The sequence below is a fragment of the Oncorhynchus mykiss genome, chromosome 14 (assembly GCF_057628025.1).
Source record: "Oncorhynchus mykiss isolate SJ-2025 chromosome 14, ASM5762802v1, whole genome shotgun sequence".
NCBI classification, from domain to species: Eukaryota; Metazoa; Chordata; class Actinopteri; order Salmoniformes; family Salmonidae; genus Oncorhynchus; species Oncorhynchus mykiss.
Genome location: NC_143035.1, coordinates 29,932,322 through 29,955,002, shown reverse-complemented (window position 1 = coordinate 29,955,002; position 22,681 = coordinate 29,932,322). Strand labels below are relative to the sequence as shown.

At 44.9% G+C, this 22,681-nt stretch overlaps 1 protein-coding gene across 4 annotated transcripts; it reads left to right on the top strand.

Annotated features, from left to right (window-relative positions):
* The first annotated feature begins 108 nt into the window (after window positions 1-108).
* LOC110489104 (RUN and FYVE domain-containing protein 1) lies at window positions 109-22,665 on the top strand. 4 transcript variants are annotated; one of them, XM_036943272.2, is made up of 15 exons: window positions 109-2,226; window positions 4,895-5,065; window positions 5,285-5,504; window positions 5,647-5,832; window positions 5,985-6,120; window positions 14,969-15,070; window positions 15,183-15,299; window positions 15,446-15,613; window positions 15,731-15,828; window positions 16,156-16,275; window positions 16,352-16,481; window positions 16,568-16,662; window positions 20,453-20,501; window positions 20,728-20,805; window positions 21,686-22,665. In XM_036943272.2, exons 1-15 carry the CDS (start codon window positions 1,902-1,904, stop codon window positions 21,830-21,832), a joined length of 2,142 nt encoding a protein of 713 aa, XP_036799167.1. In that variant the 5' UTR covers window positions 109-1,901; the 3' UTR covers window positions 21,833-22,665. The 4 variants fall into 4 exon arrangements, with proteins under 4 accessions (XP_036799167.1, XP_036799165.1, XP_036799170.1 ...); XM_036943270.2 differs by having other exon boundaries at window positions 4,892-5,065; XM_036943275.2 differs by having other exon boundaries at window positions 1,891-2,230.
* The last annotated feature ends 16 nt before the right edge of the window (window positions 22,666-22,681 follow it).

Sequence of the window (22,681 nt, the reverse complement as noted above, 5' to 3'; positions counted from 1 at the left end):
AGAAGTTTACATACACTCAATTAGTATTTGGTAGCATTGCCTTTAAATTGTTTAACTTGGGTCAAACGTTTCAGGTAGCCTTCTACAAGCTTCCCACAATAAGTTGGGTGAATTTTGGCCCATTCCTCCTAACAGAGCTGGTGTTACTGAGTCAGGTTTGTAGGCCACCTTGCTCGCAACATGCTTTTTCAGTTCTGCCCACACATTTTCTATAGGATTGAGGTCAGGGCTTTGTGATAGCCACTCCAATACCTTGACTTTGTTGTTCTTAAGTCATTTTGCTACAACTTTGGAAGTATGCTTGGGGTCATTGTCCATTTGGAAGACCCATTTGGGGTTTTGGAGCAGTGGCTTCTTCCTTGCTGAGCGGCCTTTCAGGTTATGTCAATATGTGGACAGAGTCGGGACGAGTAGAAGGACATCTATGTGGACATAGATAATTTTGTACCTGTTTCCTCCAGCATCTTCACAAGGTCCTTTGCTGTTGTTCTGGGATTGTTTTGCACTTTTTGCACCAAAGTACGTTCATCTCTAGGAGACAGAACGTGTCTCCTTCCTGTATGGTATGACAGCTGCGCCGTCCCATGGTGGTTATACTTGTGTACTATTGTTTGTACAGATGAACGTGGTACCTTCAGGCATTTGGACATTTCTCCCAAGGATGAACCAGACTTTTGGAGGTCTACAATTATTTTTCTGAGGTCTTGGCTGATTTCTTTTGATTTTCCCATGATGTCAAGCAAAGAGGCACTGACCTTGAAATACATCCACAGGTACACCTCCAATTGACTCAAAAGATGTCAATTAGCCTGTCATTTTATGGAATTTTCCAACCTGTTTAAAGGCACAGTCAACTTAGTGTATGTAAATTTCTGACCCACTGTAACTGTGATACAGTGAATTATAAGTGAAATAATCTGTCTGTAAACAATTGTTGGAACAATTACTTATGTCATGCACAGAGTAGATGTCCTAACCAACTTGCCAAAACTATAGTTTGTTAATGATACATTTGTGGAGTGGTTGAAAAACAACTTTTAATGACTCCAACCTAAGTGTATGTAAACTTCCGACTTCAACTGTACTTATAGAGTGGTTTAAGCCATATACATGGGTTATAAAGTTACAACAAACGAATGTAGGCAAAATAAAAATGTGTCTAATTTTGTTGACTGCATTTTAGTTGAAAAAAATAACATAAAAGTGCATTGTGTCACATCATATCGCTGATCACATTGTGCCTCTTTCTGTATCATTTGAATGAATGTGAATAAAGGACTTGTGAAAAGTTAGCGTTTGACCTGTGACTACATTAATAGAAAAATATTGCAAATTATTACATTCAGGGTCAGTTTAATAATAGGGCACAGTTTAATATGTCTGGTCATGGACTAAAAACCATGGAGATTCAATGGAGATTTCCGATTGAAAGATCCACTTAGTCCAGGACTAGACTTAATCTATAACCTGGAAACCAGCTAAACATGTTTTAAACTGGTTTAAATCTATAATAATATGTTGTCAACCAAAAGCTACTGATCTGAATGCAGCTCTAGGTCTGTAACCTCAGTTTCATCATATACCTTCATACGCAATGGATACACACCTGAAGGACACGGGACAATATCAATAGGGACATCTAGTGGCTTGAAATGGATACACATCTATAACCTCATAAACATTGTCTGTTGTCCCCAATAGTTAGCTTCGCTTAAAAATGTCGTAACATATTATTTTGACTATTTATATAGAAAGAACGTGAAACGAATCCAAGAACACTTACTGAATCACTGAAAATCATAACTCGATTACTTTGGACTTCTCGCAGGCATCATAGACGATTGCTCTGGCCTGCAGTCACATGTTCTATTAGTTTTTGGTTTTTTTTTTAATAAAAAAAAATGGCCGACGAGGTAAGGGAAACAAACACAGTTGTTGAAGAAAGCGACGTCAAAGAGGAACCCAAAGTTTTGGAAGTTCTTCCAGACAGCCACCCGGTTGGCATTAGTAGCGATGAAGAGGCGCCAATAGACAAACCGGTGACCGAGAGCAATTGGTCAACACCGATCCTGTCGCTGGCACGGAAGGCGACCGAGACGATCAGCAGTGGGGTCAGCTACGGTGCAGTTTTGAGAAACGCAACATCGTCGGGATCTGCCGCTAGCTCTCCTACCAGTCCGACTAAGCAAAAGTCTACCGAGAATGACACCAACCAATACCTACCAGGCACGTAAGGTTATTGTATTTCACGCCCATATGGAAGCATATAAACTTACTAGGGAGTTACGTGCTGAACTACTTCCCTCTTCTGCATCTCTGCTGTCAACACAGCACATGACTCCTGCCTGGCGAGGAAATTAGAATGGCATGCTTAAGCAACATAAATCTAGACTAACGGTCTATATTTAACCGTGGTCATGTTTTAGTGGTTTAAAAAAAAATACTTTTGCACAGAAACTCAGATTATGATCTCTTCCCGCCTATTTTTATCTCCACATTTCAATGTAAGGTCTTTATTGTCATGGGAAACATATGTTGACATTGCCAAAGCAAGTGAAATAAACAATACAAAATTAACAGTAATACACTAAAAAGTTCCAAAAGAATAAAGACATTTCAAATGTCATTATGTTCATATATAGTGTTGTAATGATGTGCAAATAGTTAAAGTACAAAATAATAAAATAAGCATAAATATGGGTTGTATTTACAATGGTGTGTGTTCTTCACTGGTTGCCCTTTTTCTTGTGGCAACAGGTCACAGATCTTGCTGCTGTGATGGAACACTGTGGTATTTCACCCAGTAGATTGTTTTTTTAAATTCTTTGTGGATCTGTGTAATCTGAGGGAAATATGTGTCTCTATGGCCATACATTTGGCAGGAGGTTAGGAAGTGCAGCTCAGTTTCCACCTCATTTTGTGGGCAGTGTGCACATAGCCTGTCTTCTCTTGAGAGCCAGGTCTGCCTACGGCGGCCTTTCTCAATAGCAAGGTTATGCTCACTGAGTCTGTACATGGTCAAAGCTTTCCTTAATGTTGGGTCAGTCACAGTGGTCAGGTATTCTGCCACTGTGTATTCTCTGTTTAGGGACAAATAGCATTCTAGTTTGCTCTTTTTTTATATTTATAAATTCTTTCCAATGTGTCAAGTAATTATCTTTTTGTTTTCTCAGGATTTGGTTGGGTCTAATTGTGTTGCTGTCCTGGGGCTCTGTGGGGTCTGTTTGTGTTTGTGAACAGAGCCCCAGGACCAGCTTGCTTAGGGGACTCTTTGCCAGGTTCATCTCTCTCAAGGTGATGGCTTTGTTATGGAAGGTTTGGGAATCGCTTCCTTTTAGGTGGTTGTAGAATTTAATGGCTCTTTTCTGGATTTTGATAATTAGAGGGTATCAGCCTAATTCTGCTCTGCATGCATTATTTGGTGTTGTACAAGGAGGATATTTTTGTCAAATTCTGCATGCAGAGTCTCAATTTGGTGTTTGTCCCATTTTGTGAAGTCTTGGTTGGTGAGCAGACCCCAGACCTCAACCATAAAGGGCAATGTGTTCTATAATTGATTCAAGTACTTTTAGCCAAATCCTAATTGGTATGTTGAATTTTATGTTTCTTTTGATGGCATAGAAGTCCCTTCTTGCCTTGTATCTCAGATCGTTCACAGCTTTGTGGAAGTTACCTGTGGCGCTGATGTTTAGACCGAGGTATGTATAATTTGTTGTGTGATCTAGGGCAATGGTGTCTAGATGGAATTTGTATTTGTGGTCCTGGTGACTGGACCTTTTGTAGAACACCATTATTTTGGTCTTACTGAGATTCACTGTCAGGGCCCAGGTCTGGCAGAATCTGTGCAGAAGATCTAGGTGCTGCTGTAGGCCCTCCTTTGTAGGGGATAGAAGCACCAGATCATCAGCAAACAGACATTTGACTTCAGATTCTAGTAGGGTGAGGCCGGGTGCTGCAGACTGTTGTAGTGCCCTCACCAATTTGTTGATATATATGTTGAAGAGGGTGGGGCTTAAGCTGCATCCCTGTCACTCCCCACGGCCCTGTGGGAAGAAATGTGTTTTTTTGCCCATTTTAATCGCACACTTGTTGTTTGTGTACATGGATTTTATAACATTGTATGTTTTACCCCCAACACCACTTTCCATCAATTTGTATAGCTGACCCTCTTGCCAAATTGAGTCAAAAGCTTTTTGAAATCAGCAAATCATGAGAAGACTTTGCCTTTGTTTTGGTTTGTTTGTCAATTAGGGTGTAAATGGTGAATACATGGTCTGTCATATAGTAATTTGGTAAAAAGACAATTTGACATCTGCTCAGTACATTGTTTTCATTGAGGAAATGTACGAGTCTGCTGTTAATGATAATGCAGAGGATTTCCCAAGGTTGCTGTTGACACATATCCCACGGTAGTTATTGGGGTCAAATTTGTCTCCACTTTTGTGGATTGGGGTGATCAGTCCATGGTTACAAATATCGGGGAAGATGCCATAGTTGAGGATAATGTTAGAGTTTAAGTATAGCCAATTGGAATTTGTCGTCTGTATATTTAATTTAGGATACCATCAACACCACAGGCCTTTTTGGGTTGGAGGGTTTGTATTTTGTCTTTTCGTTCATTCCAGGTAATTGGAGAATCCAGTGGGTTCTGGTAGTCTTTAATAGTTGATTCAAGGATTTATATTTGATCATGTATATTTTTTTACTGTTTGTTCTTTGGCTCTATAACAAACAGATTGGAGAAGTGGTTTATCCATACATCTCCATTTTGGAAAGATAACTCTTCGTGTTGTTTGAGAGTTTTCCAATTTTCTCAGAAGGGGTTAGATTCTATGGATTCTTCAATTACATTGAGCAATTTCTCTCTCTCTCGTTCTCTCTCTGTCTGTAGCAGTGAAGGACCATATGGCTGTGGAGCGCTCCAACCTGTTCAGTATGATGAAGCTGAGTATTAAGGGTCTGATCCAGTCTTCTCTGAGTCTGGGCAGAACCCTGGACTCTGACTACCCACCTCTGCAGCAGTTCTTTGTGGTTCTGGAGCAGTGCCTCAAACATGGACTGAAAGGTGAGACTTGCTCTAGAACAGGGGTGACAGGACAACCCTCAGTCTGGAGCGCTACTAGGTGTGTTGCGGACTTGATGAGCTCAGTCAGTTTTGTTACTGCAGTGCTGGAGTGAAAGCCTTCACAACCGACTGCTGTAGCGTTCTTGCGGCACTAGTTTTCACCCTTTGAACACTACCTAAACATTCTCCTTTCTTCTATCTTTCTCTTTCCCTATGTAGTGAAGAAGTCATTCATCAATCAGAATAAGTCTATTTGGGGTCCTCTGGAGCTGGTTCAGAAGCTGTGTCCTGATTCTACTGATATTACCACCAGTGCCAGAGACCTGCCAGGGATAAAGACTGGGTTGGGTCGGGCTCGGGCCTGGCTACATCTGGCCCTGATGCAGAAGAAATTGTCTGACTACCTGAAAGCCCTGCTGGACCGTAAGGACATCCTAGGGTGAGTACAGCGCAAGGCTCTGTTGCTAGAACTGAATTTGTGTAATAAACATGTAATACCGCTAAGCATTTTGAGTCTATTCATGTTTACAGTAGTTATTATATCTATCTTAGGAAATCTCTCTGCCTCCTTCCTCCTACAGTGAGTTTTACGATCCAGGAGCGTTGATGATGGAGGAGGAGGGGACAGTGATAGGAGGGATGCTGGTGGGGCTAAACGTCATTGATGCTAACCTCTGTATCAAAGGAGAGGACCTGGACTCCCAGGTGGGGGTCATAGACTTCTCCTTGTACCTGAAGGACCCTATGACCACTGAGACCACTAAGGAGTAAGTACGGTGTCTTTCCTCCCTCACATCAAACACACTCCAGTCTTTGTTTTGTCCTATTTTCCTTTCCTCTCGCTTCTCTTTCTCAGTGATACAAAGATAAACCATCAACATAAACCACACTCCTCTCTCGCTCTCTCTCTCTCTGTCAGTGATGCTAAGTTGACGGCCATATTGGACCAGAAGCACTACATCGAGGAGCTGAACAGACACCTGAGCTGCACTGTCACTGACCTGCAGGCCAAGATGGACTCCATAGAGAAGACCAACAGCAAGCTCATTGAGGAGGTCAGAGGAGCTTCTGAATGTGTTGTAGTGATTTATTAAGTTAGAGATATCTATTTGGGATGCATCTCAATTCACTGCAGACCATAAGGCATCCCTAAAATCGTTCTTCTCACAAACACGTCTTTGCGTCAAAATTGTTTTGCCTGTATAACTACTACCCCGTCTATGGAAAGAAGAAAGTCTCACAAACACGATGGTGTTCTCCGTTTTGCCTGTATAACTACTACCCCGTCTATGGAAAGAAGAAAGTCTCACAAACACGATGGTGTTCTCCGTTTTGCCTGTATAACTACTACCCCGTCTATGGAAAGAAGAAAGTCTCACAAACACGATGGTGTTCTCCGTTTTGCCTGTATAACTACTACCCCGTCTATGGAAAGAAGAAAGTCTCACAAACACGATGGTGTTCTCCGTTTTGCCTGTATAACTACTACCCCGTCTATGGAAAGAAGAAAGTCTCACAAACACGATGGTGTTCTCCGTTTTGCCTGTATAACTACTACCCCGTCTATGGAAAGAAGAAAGTCTCACAAACACGATGGTGTTCTCCGTTTTGCCTGTATAACTACTACCCCGTCTATGGAAAGAAGAAAGTCTCACAAACACGATGGTGTTCTCCGTTTTGCCTGTATAACTACTACCCCGTCTATGGAAAGAAGAAAGTCTCACGAACACGATGGTGTTCTCCGTTTTGCCCTACAACCTCCACAACCATATTGGTACTCGTCTGAAGTCGGTACAGCCGATCTGCCAACTTCTGTCTGTAACGTCCCAACAGTTTGGGCTACACACTAATAGGACCCCTCTGTGGAAAGGTGAGTCTCTCACAAACACATACGTTTTGCTCTAGGATGCCCACAACCCCCACAAGGCTAGTCTGAAGTTGGCCAGATACCAGTTAAAAAATGAATGGAAGTGTGTGTGTATATGGAGATAGTTTAGTGCCTAAAATAAGGGGTTAAAGACATGTTCAAAAAAATCTGTTTATCCATGTATGAAGCTATTATTCGATGTGTTTCTATGGGCTAAAAGCAGTAAGGTGAAATTCAATGTTTTTATCCCAAAAACAATTAATGGCACAGGTGTCACTCATTCCACAGAAGGCAGAGTGTCTGCAAATTTTCGCTCCTCCCTTTTCCTTGATTGATGAATTAAGGTCACTAATTAGTAGGGATGGGTATCGGGCCCCGGGGCTAAATTATGAAAGACTGTAGTATCGATAAGCTCCGATGTTATCAGTTCTGCTTTCGGTACTGGAGAAATTAAGAAAATACATTTCCTATTTATTATTGCTACATAAACATTATCTTGCACATTTGATCTCATAAAACGTTTCTAATTTGAGATCTCTCTGATGCTGCAGCACACACACACACACACACACACGAAAGACCCTGCTCTTAATTAGTGACGATGGAGGAGAGAACAAAATGTTTAAAAGTGTTTGTTACACTTCACCAGAGTCGATGCTGACAATGCTCGTTGCCACAAGTGCAACAATACTTTTTCTTGTAAGGGCGGAAACACGACATCTATGGAAAGTGCATCATGTACAGGCAGAGAAACAGTTTGACTGCCCAGCTCGTAGTTCATCGCTCGTTGCCCGATCTACGTTAGGTATGTTGTCTTTCTTGTTGTGATGTGTGTGTTGTCCTATATTATATTTAATTTTTAATCCCAGCCCCCGTCTCCGCAGGAGGCCTTTTGGTAGGCCGTCATTGTAAATAAGAATTTGTTCTTAACTGACTTTCCTAGTTAAATAAATATATGCTAGCAGCCTAGATCCCACACACGGAGTTAACTAGATTATGAGAACATGGGTTCATGATCAAAAGGAACCATTAGCCAGCTGATTGTTTAGCTATGGGTGCGTTCAGAAATTCAATCACCCATTTAAAGATCTTGCAACTTTTTTGTTAAAGTTGCAGCTACAATGAACCAACCCACTCCTCCCTCTAATACCACTGGTCCAAGCCAAAGACAAGCCCAAGCCCCTTCACGCTAGCAGCTAGCGGGAGGATGACTAAGGAGAGGGTGAATGAGTGACACCTAGCCGTGATCAAGTTCATAGTGAAAGGCCTACACCCCTTTGCAACAGTGGAGTCCAAGGGCTTTAGGTAACACTCTGTCAGTATACAGTGGGGCAAAAAAGTATTTAGTCAGCCACCAATTGTGCAAGTTCTCCCACTTAAAAAGATGAGGCCTGTAATTTTCATCATAGGTACACTTCAACTATGACAGACAAAATGAGAAGAAAAAAAATCCAGAAAATCACATTGTAGGATTTTTTTATTTAATTTATTTGCAAATTATGGTGGAAAATAAATATTTGGTCAATAACAAAAGTTTATCTCAATACTTTGTTATATACCCTTTGTTGGCAATGACAGAGGTCAAATGTTTTCTGTAAGCCTTCACTAGGTTTTCACACACTGTTGCTGGTATTTTGTCCCATTCCTCCATGCAGATCTCCTCTAGAGCAGTGATGTTTTGGGGCTGTTGCTGGGCAACACGGACTTTCAACTCCCTCCAAAGTTTTTCTATGGGGTTGAGATCTGGAGACTGGCTAGGCCACTCCAGGACCTTGAAATGCTTCTTACGAAGCAACTCCTTTGTTGCCCGGGCGATGTGTTTGGGATCATTGTCATGCTGAAAGACCCAGCCACGTTTCATCTTCAATGCCCTTGCTGATGGAAGGAGGTTTTCACTCAAAATCTCACGGTACATGGCCCCATTCTTTCCTTTACACGGATCAGTTTTCCTGGTCCCTTTGCAGAAAAACAGCCCCAAAGCATGTTTCCACCCCCATGCTTCACAGTAGGTATGGTGTTCTTTGGATGCAACTCAGCATTCTTTGTCCTCCAAACACAACGAGTTGAGTTTTTACCAAAAAGTTATATTTTGGTTTCATCTGACCATATGACATTCTCCCAATCTTCTTCTGGATCATCCAAATGCTCTCTAGCAAACTTCAGACGGGCCTGGACACGTCTGGCACTGCAGAATTTGAGTCCCTGGCGGCTCTGGTCCCAGCTCTCTGCAGGTCATTCACTAGGTCCCCCCGTGTGGTTCTGGGTTCTGGGGATTTTTGCTCACCGTTCTTGTGATCATTTTGACCCCACGGGGTGAGATCTTGCGTGGAGCCCCAGATCGAGGGAGATTATCAGTGGTCTTGTATGTCTTCCATTTCCTAAATAATTGCTCCCACAGTTGATTTCTTCAAACCAAGCTGCTTACCTATTGCAGATTCAGTCTTCCCAGCCTGGTGCAGGTCTACAATTTTGTTTCTGGTGTCCTTTGACAGCTCTTTGGTCTTTGCCATAGTGGAGTTTGGAGTGTGACTGTTTGAGGTTGTGGACAGGTGTCTTTTATACTGATAACAAGTTCAAACAGGTGCCATTAATACAGGTAACGAGTGGAGGACAGAGAAGCCTCTTAAAGAAGGTCTGTGAGAGCCAGAAATCTTGCTTGTTTGTAGGTGACCAAATATTTATTTTCCACCATCATTTGCAAATCAATTCATTAAAAATCCTACAATGTGATTTTCTGGATATTTTTTCCTAATTGTGTCTGTCATATTTGAAGTGTACCTATGATAAATTACAGGCCTCTCATCTTTTTAAGTGGGAGAACTTGCACAATTGGTGGAAGTTCTAAATACTTTTTTGCCCCAATGTATATTGAGTTGTATTCATTTTTAGGATACAGTAGTATAAAAGGGTTATGTTAGTCCCATCACTCCACAATACAATACACAACACAATAATTCAATAATGATAAATCAACACAAACATATTATTTTTTGAATGTAGGGAGATGAGCAAGGCACTCAACCCCAAATTTACCCCTCCCTCCAGGAGTTACCGCAGTGACATTTATTCCTACCTGGTGTGGTGTAGAAAAGGCCAATGTGATGACTGAGCTGAAGGACGTGCCAAAGCTGGCCATCACATCAGACAGGTGGACCAGCCTCTGTCAGGACCACTATCTCACTGTTCCAGTGCACTACACAAGACAGGGCAGTGTAAAACAGAAGGTCCTCCACACCAGGGCAGTGTAAAACAGAAGGTCCTCCACACCAGGACAGTGCAAAACAGGTCCTCCACACCAGGACAGTGTAAAACAGGTCCTCCACACCAGGGCAGTGTAAAACAGACGATCCTCCACACCAGGGCAGTGTAAAACAGAAGGTCTTCCACACCAGGGCAGTGTAAAACAGAAGGTCCTCCACACCAGGGCAGTGTAAAACAGAAGGTCCTCCACACCAGGGCAGTGTAAAACAGAAGGTCCTCCACACCAGGGCAGTGTAAAACAGAAGGTCCTCCACACCAGGGCAGTGTAAAACAGAAGATCCTCCACACCAGGGCAGTGTAAAACAGACGATCCTCCACACCAGGGCAGTGTAAAACAGACGATCCTCCACACCAGGGCAGTGTAAAACAGACGATCCTCCACACCAGGGCAGTGTAAAACAGAAGATCCTCCACACCAGGACAGTGTACAACAGAAGGTCCTCCACACCAGGGCAGTGTAAACAGAAGGTCCTCCACACCAGGGCAGTGTAAAACAGAAGGTCCTCCACACCAGGGCAGTGTAAAACAGAAGGTCCTCCACACCAGGGCAGTGTAAAACAGAAGGTCCTCCACACCAGGACAGTGTAAAACAGAAGGTCCTCCACACCAGGACAGTGTAAAACAGAAGATCCTCCACACCAGGGCAGTGTAAAACAGAAGATCCTCCACACAACTTTGGAAGTATGCATTGTCCATTTGGAAGACCCATTTGCGACCAAGCTTTAACTTCCTGACTGATGTCTTGAGATGTTGCTTCAATATATCCACATAATTTTGTGAAGTGCACCAGTCCCTTCTGCAGCAATGCACCCCCACAACATGATGCTGCCACCCTCGTGCTTCATGGTTGGGATGGTTTTCTTCTGCTTGCAAGTCTCCCCCTTTTTCCTCCAAACATAACAATGGTCATTATGGTCAAACAGTTCTAATTTTGTTTCATCAGACCACAGGTACACCTCCAATTGACTCAAATAATGTCAATTAGCCTAGCAGAAGCTTCTAAAGCCATGACATCATTTTCTGGAATTTTCCAAGCTGTTTAAAGGCACAGTCAACTTAGTGTATGTAAACGTTTGACCCACAGGAATTGTGATACATTGAATTATTATAAGTGAAATAATCTGTCTGTAAACAATTGTTGGAAAAATGACTTGTGTCGTGCACAAAGTAGATGTCCTAACCGACTTGCCAAAACTATAGTTTGTTAACAAGAAATTTGTGGAGTGGTTGAAAAACGAGTTTTAATGATTCCAACCTAAGTCTATGTAAACTTCCGACTTCAACTGTATATATTATAATTCTTTGCCTTAATTACTCTAAAATACAGACTCTTACCTTTCATTTGACACCCAATTTTGTTTTAATGTTCCTATGAGCTTCACATGTTGGTGCTCATGGAAATGACCTTAAAATACTACTGGAGACATGACTCTGATCTGGCCATAGACTGCATTACATTATATTTTGGATTATTATCAGCAATAGTTTTGGTAGTTTTGCTTTAAACAATCAGTATATATGGGTATATATACAGGGTAACTTTAATAGTTTAATAACTAGGACAGCAATCACTTTTGCTACCCGCACTGCATGGTCGACGCGGGAGAAGAAGAGAAGCTCACTCCGAGTTGTCCAATGGCATTGAGGAGTACACCACCTCAGTCACTGGCTTCATTAATAAGTGCATTGATGACGTTGTCCCCGCAGTGACTGTACGTACATATCCCAAACAGAAGCCATGGATTACAAGCAACATCTGCACCGAGCTAAAGGCTAGAGCTGCCGCTTTCAAGGAGTGGGGCACTAATCCGGACACTTATAAGAAGTCCTGCTATACCCTCAGATGAGGCAAAGCGTCAATACAGGACTAAGATTGAATCATACTACACCGGCCGGCTCTGACGCTCGTTGGATGTGGCAGGGCTTGCAAACTATTACGGACTACAAAGAGCTGCCCAGTGACGTGGGCCTACCAAATGAGCTAAATGCCTTTTATGCTCACTTCGAGGCAAGCAACACTGAAGCATGCATGAGAGCACCAGCTATTCCGGACGACTGTATGATCACGTTCTCCGTAGCCAATGTGAACAAGACTTTTAAACAGGTCAACATTCAGCGGAGCCAGACGGATTAACAGGAAGTGTACTCCGAGCATGCGCGGAACATCTGGCAAATGTCTTCACTCCGAAGAGGGTGGGGGTGGTGGAGGGGTTAGTACATATTTTTTTTAATGTCTTCACTGACATGTTCAACCTCTCCCTGACTGAATATATATAATACCTACATGTTTCAATCAGACCACCATAGACCCTGTGCCCGAGAAAGCGAAGGTAACCTGCCTAAATGCCTCACGTCGGTAGCCATGAAGTGCTTTGAAAGGCTGGCCACAGATGACGCAATGTCAATCCACACTGCCCTTTCCCACCTGGACAAAAGGAACACCTATGTGAAAATGCAGTTCATTGACTACAGCTCAGCGTTCAACACCATAGTGCCCACAAAGCTCATCACTAAGCTAAGGACCCTGGGACTAAACACAACTGGATCCTGGACTTCCTGACGGGCCGTCCCCAGGTGGTAAGGGTGGCAACAACATATCTGCCACACTCACTCTTAGCACGCACCCCTGAGGGGCCCCAGTGTTTAGTCCCCTCCTGTGCTCCCTGTTCCTCCTCGACTGTGTGGCTAAGCAAGATTCCAACACCCTCATTAAGTTTGCTGACAACACAACAGTAGTATGCCTGATCACCGACAACAATGACAGCCTTGATGGTCCAAGAGGCTTCTTAACAGCTTCTACCCCCAGCCATAAGACTACTGAACACAGTTAATCAAATGGCTACTCAAACTATTTACATTGACAGCTTAAATCCAAAGACGGTGATGTCTGGTGAGTATGCAGGCCATGGAAGAACGGGGACATGTCTGGTGAGTGTGCAGGCCATGGAAGAACGGGGACATGTCTGGTGAGTGTGCAGGCCATGGAAGAACGGGGACATGTCTGGTGAGTGTGCAGGCCATGGAAGAACGGGGACATGTCTGGTGAGTGTGCAGGCCATGGAAGAACGGGGACATGTCTGGTGAGTGTGCAGGCCATGGAAGCTTCCAGATTATTGCGACATGGGGCTGTGCATTATCATGCTGAAACATGAGGTGATGGTGGCGGATGAATGGCACGACGATGGGCCTCAGGATCCCGTCACGGTACCTCTGTACATTCAAATTGCCATTGATAAAATGCAATTATGTTTGTTGTCTGTAGTTTATGCCTGCCCATACCCTAACCCCACCGCCACCATGGGGCACTCAGTTTACAACATTGACATCAGCAAACCGCTCGCCCACACAACGCCATACATGCTGTCTGCCATCTGCCCGGAATAGTTGAAACTGGGGATTCATCTGTGAAAAACACACTTCTCTTCTCCAGTGTGCAAGTGGCCATGGAAGGTGAGCATTTGCACACTGAAGTTGGTTATGACGCCGAACTGCAGTCAGGTCAAGACCCTGGTGAGGACGACGAGCACGCAGATGAGCTTCCTTGAGACGGTTTCTGACCGTTTGTGTAGAAATTCTTCTGTTGTACAAACCCACAGTTTCAGCTGAGCCGGGTGGCTGGACTCGATCACGCAGGTTAAGAAACCAGATGTGGAATTCATGGGCTGGCGTAGTTACACGTGGTCTGCAGTTGTGAGGCCGGTTGGATGTACTGTCAAGTTCTCTAAAATGACATATGGTAGAGAAATGAACGTTGAATTCTGCCAACAGCTCTGGTGGACATTCCTGCAGTCAACATGCCAATTGCACTCTCCCTCAACTTGAGACATCTGTGGCATTGTGTTGTGTGACAACTGCACATTCTAGAGTGGCCTTTTTTTTACCCCCAGCATAAGGTGCACCTATGTAATGATCATACTGTTTTAATCAGCTTTTTGATATGCCACACCTGTCCGGTGGATGGATTATCTTGGAAATGATCACTAACAGGGATGTAAACACATTTGTGCACAAAATCTGAGAAATAACCTTTGTGCATATGGAATATTTCTTGTATGTTTTATTTCAAATTGTGAAACATGGGACCAACACTTTACATGTTGCGTTTGTTTTTGGTCAGTATCCATCACTTGCTAGCACCCACACAACTCCGTTCAGGCAGATCCAGCTCAGGGGCCTAGCTCATGAGATCCTTCAGCAGCAGATTACAATTTTAATGGAAAAGTAATGTGTTTTGGCAACAAATGTTAGTGCATCGGATCGCATTGATTCGTTGCTCTAATCAAAACGAATCGCACCGACTCATTTCCAACTAAAACGTATCTGAGCCCATGTTTGTAAATACATGGAAAGATTCACATACCTAGTTATAACCCTATTGTCTAGGGCTGTCAATAAAAATAAAAGATTTATCAAGTTAATTGCTAAACTTTACAAGAATATTGACGTCTTCATTTTGTGTAAGTTAGCAAAAGTAGGTCAGTTGAGAAAAGCACACTTTAACCTCAATGTCAACTTGTTTTTACATGGCATTGTAGATTTTAGCTGTATAGATGATCTGTTTAGATGTTTTCTGTGTATTTTAACACTTCCAGACAATGAGATTAATCACAAGGGGGAAAAACTAACCCTACATAGTGCTTATGGTTTTGTTATACCTATAGGGCTTATGGATGTGTTCTAACCCTAGTGCTTATGGGGGTGTTATAACCCTACATAGTGCTTATGGATGTGTTCCAACCCTACATAGTGCTTATGGATGTGTTATAACCCTACAGCTGACGGCAGCGACAGACAGGATTAACTCTTTACGGGAGGAACAGGAAACACTAAGACATGAGAATGAGACCATCGTCCAGAGCAGTCAGAAGAAAGAGGAGGTCAGGACACTCTCACTTCCTATGCATCTGCAACCGTTTTCAGTCTGTACGACTGTCATCTAAGTCAGACAATATGAAGATATGGTATTTCACGTCCTGTGTGACTTCCTAGGCGACCCTGGAGGACAGTGCAGTAGAGCTGGAGACATACAGACAGACACGACAGGGCCTGGATGAGATGTACAGTGTGGTGTGGAAACAGTACCAGGAGGAGAAACGCATCAGACAGGTGTGTGTGTGTGTGTGTGAGAGAGAGAGAGAAACAGCAAGATAAACAACTATCTCTACATTTCTTTGAGATCCTAACTAGCATGTGTTATACTGCCTCTACAATAGGTGTGTGTGTGTTCCTGTACCTTTAATTCCTGTGTGTAGGAGTTGGAGAGGGAGCTGAAGCTGCAGGTAGGACTAAAGCAGGAGATGGAGATGGCCATGAGGCTGCTGGAGAAAGACACGCATGAGAAACAGGACACACTGCAAGCCCTCCGACAACAACTAGACCAGGTCAAAACCCTCAACCTGCAGATGTTCCATAAGACACAGGTAACACACACGGACAGAAATACACACACACACACACAAGCTCACGCAAACATGACACACACACTCTCACTTACGCAGCAACACCTCTTGACAGAGAGAGTGTGTGTGTGTGTGTAGGACTGTGAGCGTGAGGCCCAGAGGAAGGAGGAGGAAGAAGGACAACTGGAGGAGAAGATGAACCAGATGGAGACCACCATTAAAGAGATGGAGCAGAGGTTTGTGTGGACGTGTTTAACCAGAAGTCCCCACAAGAATAGTAAACATACCACATTTGACCAACTGGGGACATTTTGTTAGTCACCACAATGTCAAATGCTACTTCTAGGGGGTTTAGTGTAAAGGTTAGAATTAGGTTTGGGATAATGAACTAGGGTTAGTTTTAGGGTTAGAGAAAATAAGATTTTGAATGGGACTGAATTGTGTCCCCCCACAAGGTCAGTTGTACAAGACTCTGTGTGTGTGTGTGTGGTGCAGAGTCGTGTCCGTAATGGTTTCTGTGTTTTAACATGATTGAAAACTAATTGTAGCCCATGTATTTTCAGACTGCAGAACTCTGAGCGTGATCGAAGACAGAGTGACCAGACCGAGAGAGACATGAGGACCGAGTTGGAGGGCAGAGTAGACTCCCTACAGAAACAGCTGTCTGACCTGGACACACTGAGGTACGTATGGACACACACACACACACACACACACACACACACACATGTTGTGATCCACTCTCCGATGTCTCTCTAGGCTGGGTCTGGAGAGTGATCTGCGCAGTGAGAAGGAGCAGAGACAGGCTATTCAGAGAGCTCTACAGAGAGAACAGGACAACAGCACCGAGCTACGCACCCAACTACAACAGATACAGGGGCTACACACGGTCAGTGTCTCTCTCACACACTCAGAGAGAGAGAAGAGAAGTCTACCTCCCGTTTTTCTTCTGAGCTGGTTTCTGTGGGTTTCTAGGAGCTGCAGGAAGTTCATCAGGAGAAGAAGCAGCTCCAGCTGACCTGTCAGGAGCAGGAGACGGCCTTACAGGAGATGGGCCTACACCTCAGCCAGTGAGTACTGTACTAGGCGGCCTTACAAGAAATGGGCCTACACCCCAGCCAGTGAGTACTGTACTAGACGGGCTTACAGGAGATGGGCCTACACCTCAGCCAGTGAGTACTGTACTGTACGGCCTTACAGGAGATGGGCCTACACCTCAGCCAGTGAGTACTGTACGAGACGGCCTTACGCGAGATGGGCCTACACCTCAGCTAGTGAGTACTATACTAGGCGGCCTTATAGGAGATGGGCCTACACCTCAGCCAGTGAATACCGTACTAGACAGCCTTACAGGAGATGGGCCTACACCTCAGCCAGTGAATACCGTACTAGACAGCCTTACAGGAGATGGGCCTACACCTCAGCCAGTGAATACCGTACTAGACAGCCTTACAGGAGATGGGCCTACACCTCAGCCAGTGAATACCGTACTAGACAGCCTTACAGGAGATGGGCCTACACCTCAGCCAGTGAATACCGTACTAGACAGCCTTACAGGAGATGGGCCTACACCTCAGCCAGTGAATACCGTACTAGACAGCCTTACAGGAGATGGACCTACACCTCAGCCAGTGAATACCGTACTAGACAGCCTTACAGGAGATGGGCCTACACCTCAGCCAGTGAATACCGTACTAGACAGCCTTACAGGAGATGGACCTACACCTCAGCCAGTGAGTACTGTACTAGGCGGCCTTACAAGAAATGGGCCTACACCCCAGCCAGTGAGTACTGTACTAGACGGGCTTACAGGAGATGGGCCTACACCTCAGCCAGTGAGTACTGTACTAGGCGGCCTTACAAGAAATGGGCCTACACCCCAGCCAGTGAGTACTGTACTAGACGGGCTTACAGGAGATGGGCCTACACCTCAGCCAGTGAGTACTGTACTGTACTAGACGGGCTTACAGGAGATTGACCTACACCTCAGCCAGTGAGTACTGTACTAGACGGGCTTACAGGAGATGGGCCTACACCTCAGCCAGTGAGTACTGTACTGTACTAGACGGGCTTGCAGGAGATGGACCTACACCTCAGCCAGTGAGTACTGTACTAGACAGCCTTACAGGAGATGGGCCTACACCTCAGCCAGTGAATACCGTACTAGACAGCCTTACAGGAGATGGACCTACACCTCAGCCAGTGAGTACTGTACTAGACAGCCTTACAGGAGATGGGCCTACACCTCAGCCAGTGAATACCGTACTAGACAGCCTTACAGGAGATGGGCCTACACCTCAGCCAGTGAATACCGTACTAGACAGCCTTACAGGAGATGGGCCTACACCTCAGCCAGTGAATACCGTACTAGACAGCCTTACAGGAGATGGGCCTACACCTCAGCCAGTGAATACCGTACTAGACAGCCTTACAGGAGATGGACCTACACCTCAGCCAGTGAGTACTGTACTAGACAGCCTTACAGGAGATGGGCCTACACCTCAGCCAGTGAATACCGTACTAGACAGCCTTACAGGAGATGGGCCTACACCTCAGCCAGTGAATACCGTACTAGACAGCCTTACAGGAGATGGACCTACACCTCAGCCAGTGAATACCGTACTAGACAGCCTTACAGGAGATGGACCTACACCTCAGCCAGTGAATACCGTACTAGACAGCCTTACAGGAGATGGGCCTACACCTCAGCCAGTGAATACCGTACTAGACAGCCTTACAGGAGATGGGCCTACACCTCAGCCAGTGAATACCGTACTAGACAGCCTTACAGGAGATGGGCCTACACCTCAGCCAGTGAATACCGTACTAGACAGCCTTACAGGAGATGGGCCTACACCTCAGCCAGTGAGTACTGTACTAGGCGGCCTTACAAGAAATGGGCCTACACCCCAGCCAGTGAGTACTGTACTAGACGGGCTTACAGGAGATGGGCCTACACCTCAGCCAGTGAGTACTGTACTAGGCGGCCTTACAAGAAATGGGCCTACACCCCAGCCAGTGAGTACTGTACTAGACGGGCTTACAGGAGATGGGCCTACACCTCAGCCAGTGAGTACTGTACTGTACTAGACGGGCTTACAGGAGATTGACCTACACCTCAGCCAGTGAGTACTGTACTAGACGGGCTTACAGGAGATGGGCCTACACCTCAGCCAGTGAGTACTGTACTGTACTAGACGGGCTTGCAGGAGATGGACCTACACCTCAGCCAGTGAGTACTGTACTAGACGGGCTTACAGGAGATGGGCCTACACCTCAGCCAGTGAGTACTGAACTAGACGGGCTTACAGGAGATGGGCCTACACCTCAGCCAGTGAGTACTGTACTAGACGGCCTTACAGGAGATGGGCCTACACCTCAGCCAGTGAGTACTGTACTAGACGGCCTTACAGGAGATGGGCCTACACCTCAGCCAGTGAGTACTGTACTGTACTAGACAGCCTTACAGGAGATGGGCCTACACCTCAGCCAGTGAATACCGTACTAGACAGCCTTACAGGAGATGGGCCTACACCTCAGCCAGTGAATACCGTACTAGACAGCCTTACAGGAGATGGACCTACACCTCAGCCAGTGAATACCGTACTAGACAGCCTTACAGGAGATGGACCTACACCTCAGCCAGTGAATACCGTACTAGACAGCCTTACAGGAGATGGGCCTACACCTCAGCCAGTGAATACCGTACTAGACAGCCTTACAAGAGATGGGCCTACACCTCAGCCAGTGAATACCGTACTAGACAGCCTTACAGGAGATGGGCCTACACCTCAGCCAGTGAATACCGTACTAGACAGCCTTACAGGAGATGGGCCTACACCTCAGCCAGTGAGTACTGTACTAGGCGGCCTTACAAGAAATGGGCCTACACCCCAGCCAGTGAGTACTGTACTAGACGGGCTTACAGGAGATGGGCCTACACCTCAGCCAGTGAGTACTGTACTAGGCGGCCTTACAAGAAATGGGCCTACACCCCAGCCAGTGAGTACTGTACTAGACGGGCTTACAGGAGATGGGCCTACACCTCAGCCAGTGAGTACTGTACTGTACTAGACGGGCTTACAGGAGATTGACCTACACCTCAGCCAGTGAGTACTGTACTAGACGGGCTTACAGGAGATGGGCCTACACCTCAGCCAGTGAGTACTGTACTGTACTAGACGGGCTTGCAGGAGATGGACCTACACCTCAGCCAGTGAGTACTGTACTAGACGGGCTTACAGGAGATGGGCCTACACCTCAGCCAGTGAGTACTGAACTAGACGGGCTTACAGGAGATGGGCCTACACCTCAGCCAGTGAGTACTGTACTAGACGGCCTTACAGGAGATGGGCCTACACCTCAGCCAGTGAGTACTGTACTAGACGGCCTTACAGGAGATGGGCCTACACCTCAGCCAGTGAGTACTGTACTGTACTAGACGGGCTTGCAGGAGATGGACCTACACTTCAGCCAGTGAGTACTGTACTAGACGGCCTTACAGGAGATTGGCCTACACCTCAGCCAGTGAGTACCGTACTAGGCGGGCTTAAACCTCAGCCAGTGAGGACTGTACTAGACGGGCTTACAAGAAATGGGCTTAAACCTCAGCCAGTGAGTTCCGCACTAGGCGGCCTTACAGGAGTAGGGCCTACACCTCAGCCAGTGAATACCGTACTCTCTTACAGGAGATGGGCCTACACCTCAGCCAGTGAGTACTGGACTAGGTGGCCTTACAAGAAATGGGCTTAAACCTCAGTCAGTGAGTACTGTACTAGGCCCACTCCTAATCCTCTTAACATCCCTCTTCATTTACTTCCTTTGTTCCATCTGTTTTATCTTTGTGTGACTCTCTCATAGGTCTAAACTGAAGATGGAGGATTTCAAAGAGGTCAACAAAGCCCTGAAGGTAAGGGGTTCCCTGTCCTACATTAACACTTCCCCTAGCCCACCGTTATACCAAGTCTCTATGGAGTTTACTAGGGAAGAACAGACGAGACATAGAAATTCACCGCTAGTCATAGGGTCCTTCAGGTACAAGGAGAAGTCTATGACCCCAACCTACACGACACACACGCTTACTAATTTCTGTAATAATTTGTGATTGAGCATTGTTTTCTGTCCGTGTCCATCAGGGCCAAGCCTGGCTGAAAGACGACGAGGCTACACAGTGTAAACACTGTCAGAAGGAGTTCTCTATCGCTCGCAGAAAGGTAAAGCTCTGTCCATCCATCAGTTGTGGACTATGGTCTGTGGCAGATGTAAAGAAAGATTTATACTGAACAAAAATAAACATGACAACAATTTTACTGAGTTACAGTTAGTTCATATAAGGAAATCAGTCAATTGAAATAAATAAATGAGGCCCTAATCTATGGAGTTCACATGACTGGGTAGGGGTGTAGCCACGGGTGGAACCTGGAGGGAATAGGCCCACCCAATCAGAATGAGTTATTCCCCACAAAAGGACTTTATTTCAGACAGCAATACTCCTCAGTTTCATCAGCTGTCCGGGTGTCTGGTCTCAGACAATCCCACAGGTGAAGCCAGATGTGGAGGTCCTGGGCTGGCGTGGTTACATGTGGTCTGCGGTTGTGAGGCCGGTTAGACGTACTGCCAAATTCCCTAAAATGACATTAGTGGCTGCTTAAGGTAGATAAATGAACATTGAATTTTCTGCCAACAGCTCGGGTGGACATTCCTGCAGTCAAGCATACTAATTGCACGTGCCCTTAACTTTAGACAACTGCACATTTCTGTGGCCTTTTCTTGTCCCTGGTACAAGGTGCACCTGTGTAATGATCATGTTTCTTGATTTGCCAGTCCTGTCAGGTGGATGGATTATCTTGGCAAAAGAGAAATGCTCACTAACAGGGATGTAAACACATTTGTGCATAACATTTAAGTGTAAGCTTTTAGTGTGTTTGGAACATTTCTGGGATGTTTTTCAGCTCATGAAACCAACACTTTACATGTTGCGTTTTTAACATTTTTGTTCAGTGTATAAATGCCTTTGTTTGAAACGCTCTCATTTGCCACAAGTGTTACAAATAGTTATACTTGGACATTTGTGTTTTCTCTCCCTCTCTGCAGCACCACTGTAGGAACTGTGGAGATATCTACTGTAACAGTTGTTCTAGTAATGAGTTGGCCCTGCCCTCCTACCCTCGACCTGTACGGGTCTGTGACATCTGCCACTCCCTACTGCTGCAGAGGAGCACCTCTTCTACCTCCTCTTGACATACAAAAGTAGACCCTCATACACACACTCCTTGACACACACAAGTAGACCCTCATACACACACTCCTCTTGACACACACAAGCAGACACTCAATCTTTCTTCTCTCTAGGCTGTGCTCAAAGCCCACAGTACTCTTGGTCATTGAGAACACATTTTAATCCAATTTGAGCAGGAGATTTGGTGTGAGCTATAAAGTTGTTTCGCCACTTACCTGAAATTCATGATCTTTGGGCACGGTTGACTTTTGAACTGTAGAGGGTTCTACCCTCCTCTTGGGCTAATACTGCCTTCTCTCTTTTAAACTCACCTGGAGGGATATCACTAAATAAGATCAATAAACAATAGTGGGTCAACGGGGCTAATTGTTCATTGTTACGAACAAACTCCATTCCCAGTTATACTATATATATATATATAGATATATATTCTCTAAGATGCCACATTGAAGGGAGCCACAGGGTATTGGAACATCAGTGTTTGTTGTAATATGAATGACCGACTATGCAACAATATCTCAATTGTGGGGAAATGTTAGATGAACTATTTCAAGAAAAGCAACGTTGATTGACTTTATTATAGTAATTTAGAGCAGAAGTTTTTCATTTAGCTTTGAAAAGGTCTTGGAGCTGATTTATATAGATAGAATCATGTGAAAGTTTCACTTCGTGACACAAAGGAATCTTCTTAGTATCTTGATGTGTAATTTCAGAATGTATATAATGAGTTTTATGTATACTAACAGCCATTTTCGGGCCAGTCATTTTGGGGGGGGGGGGGGGGGGGGGTTGAGCAACGTTTTCTATCAAGATATTTAATAAAAACTTATCTGAATGAGTTTCTTCTTGAC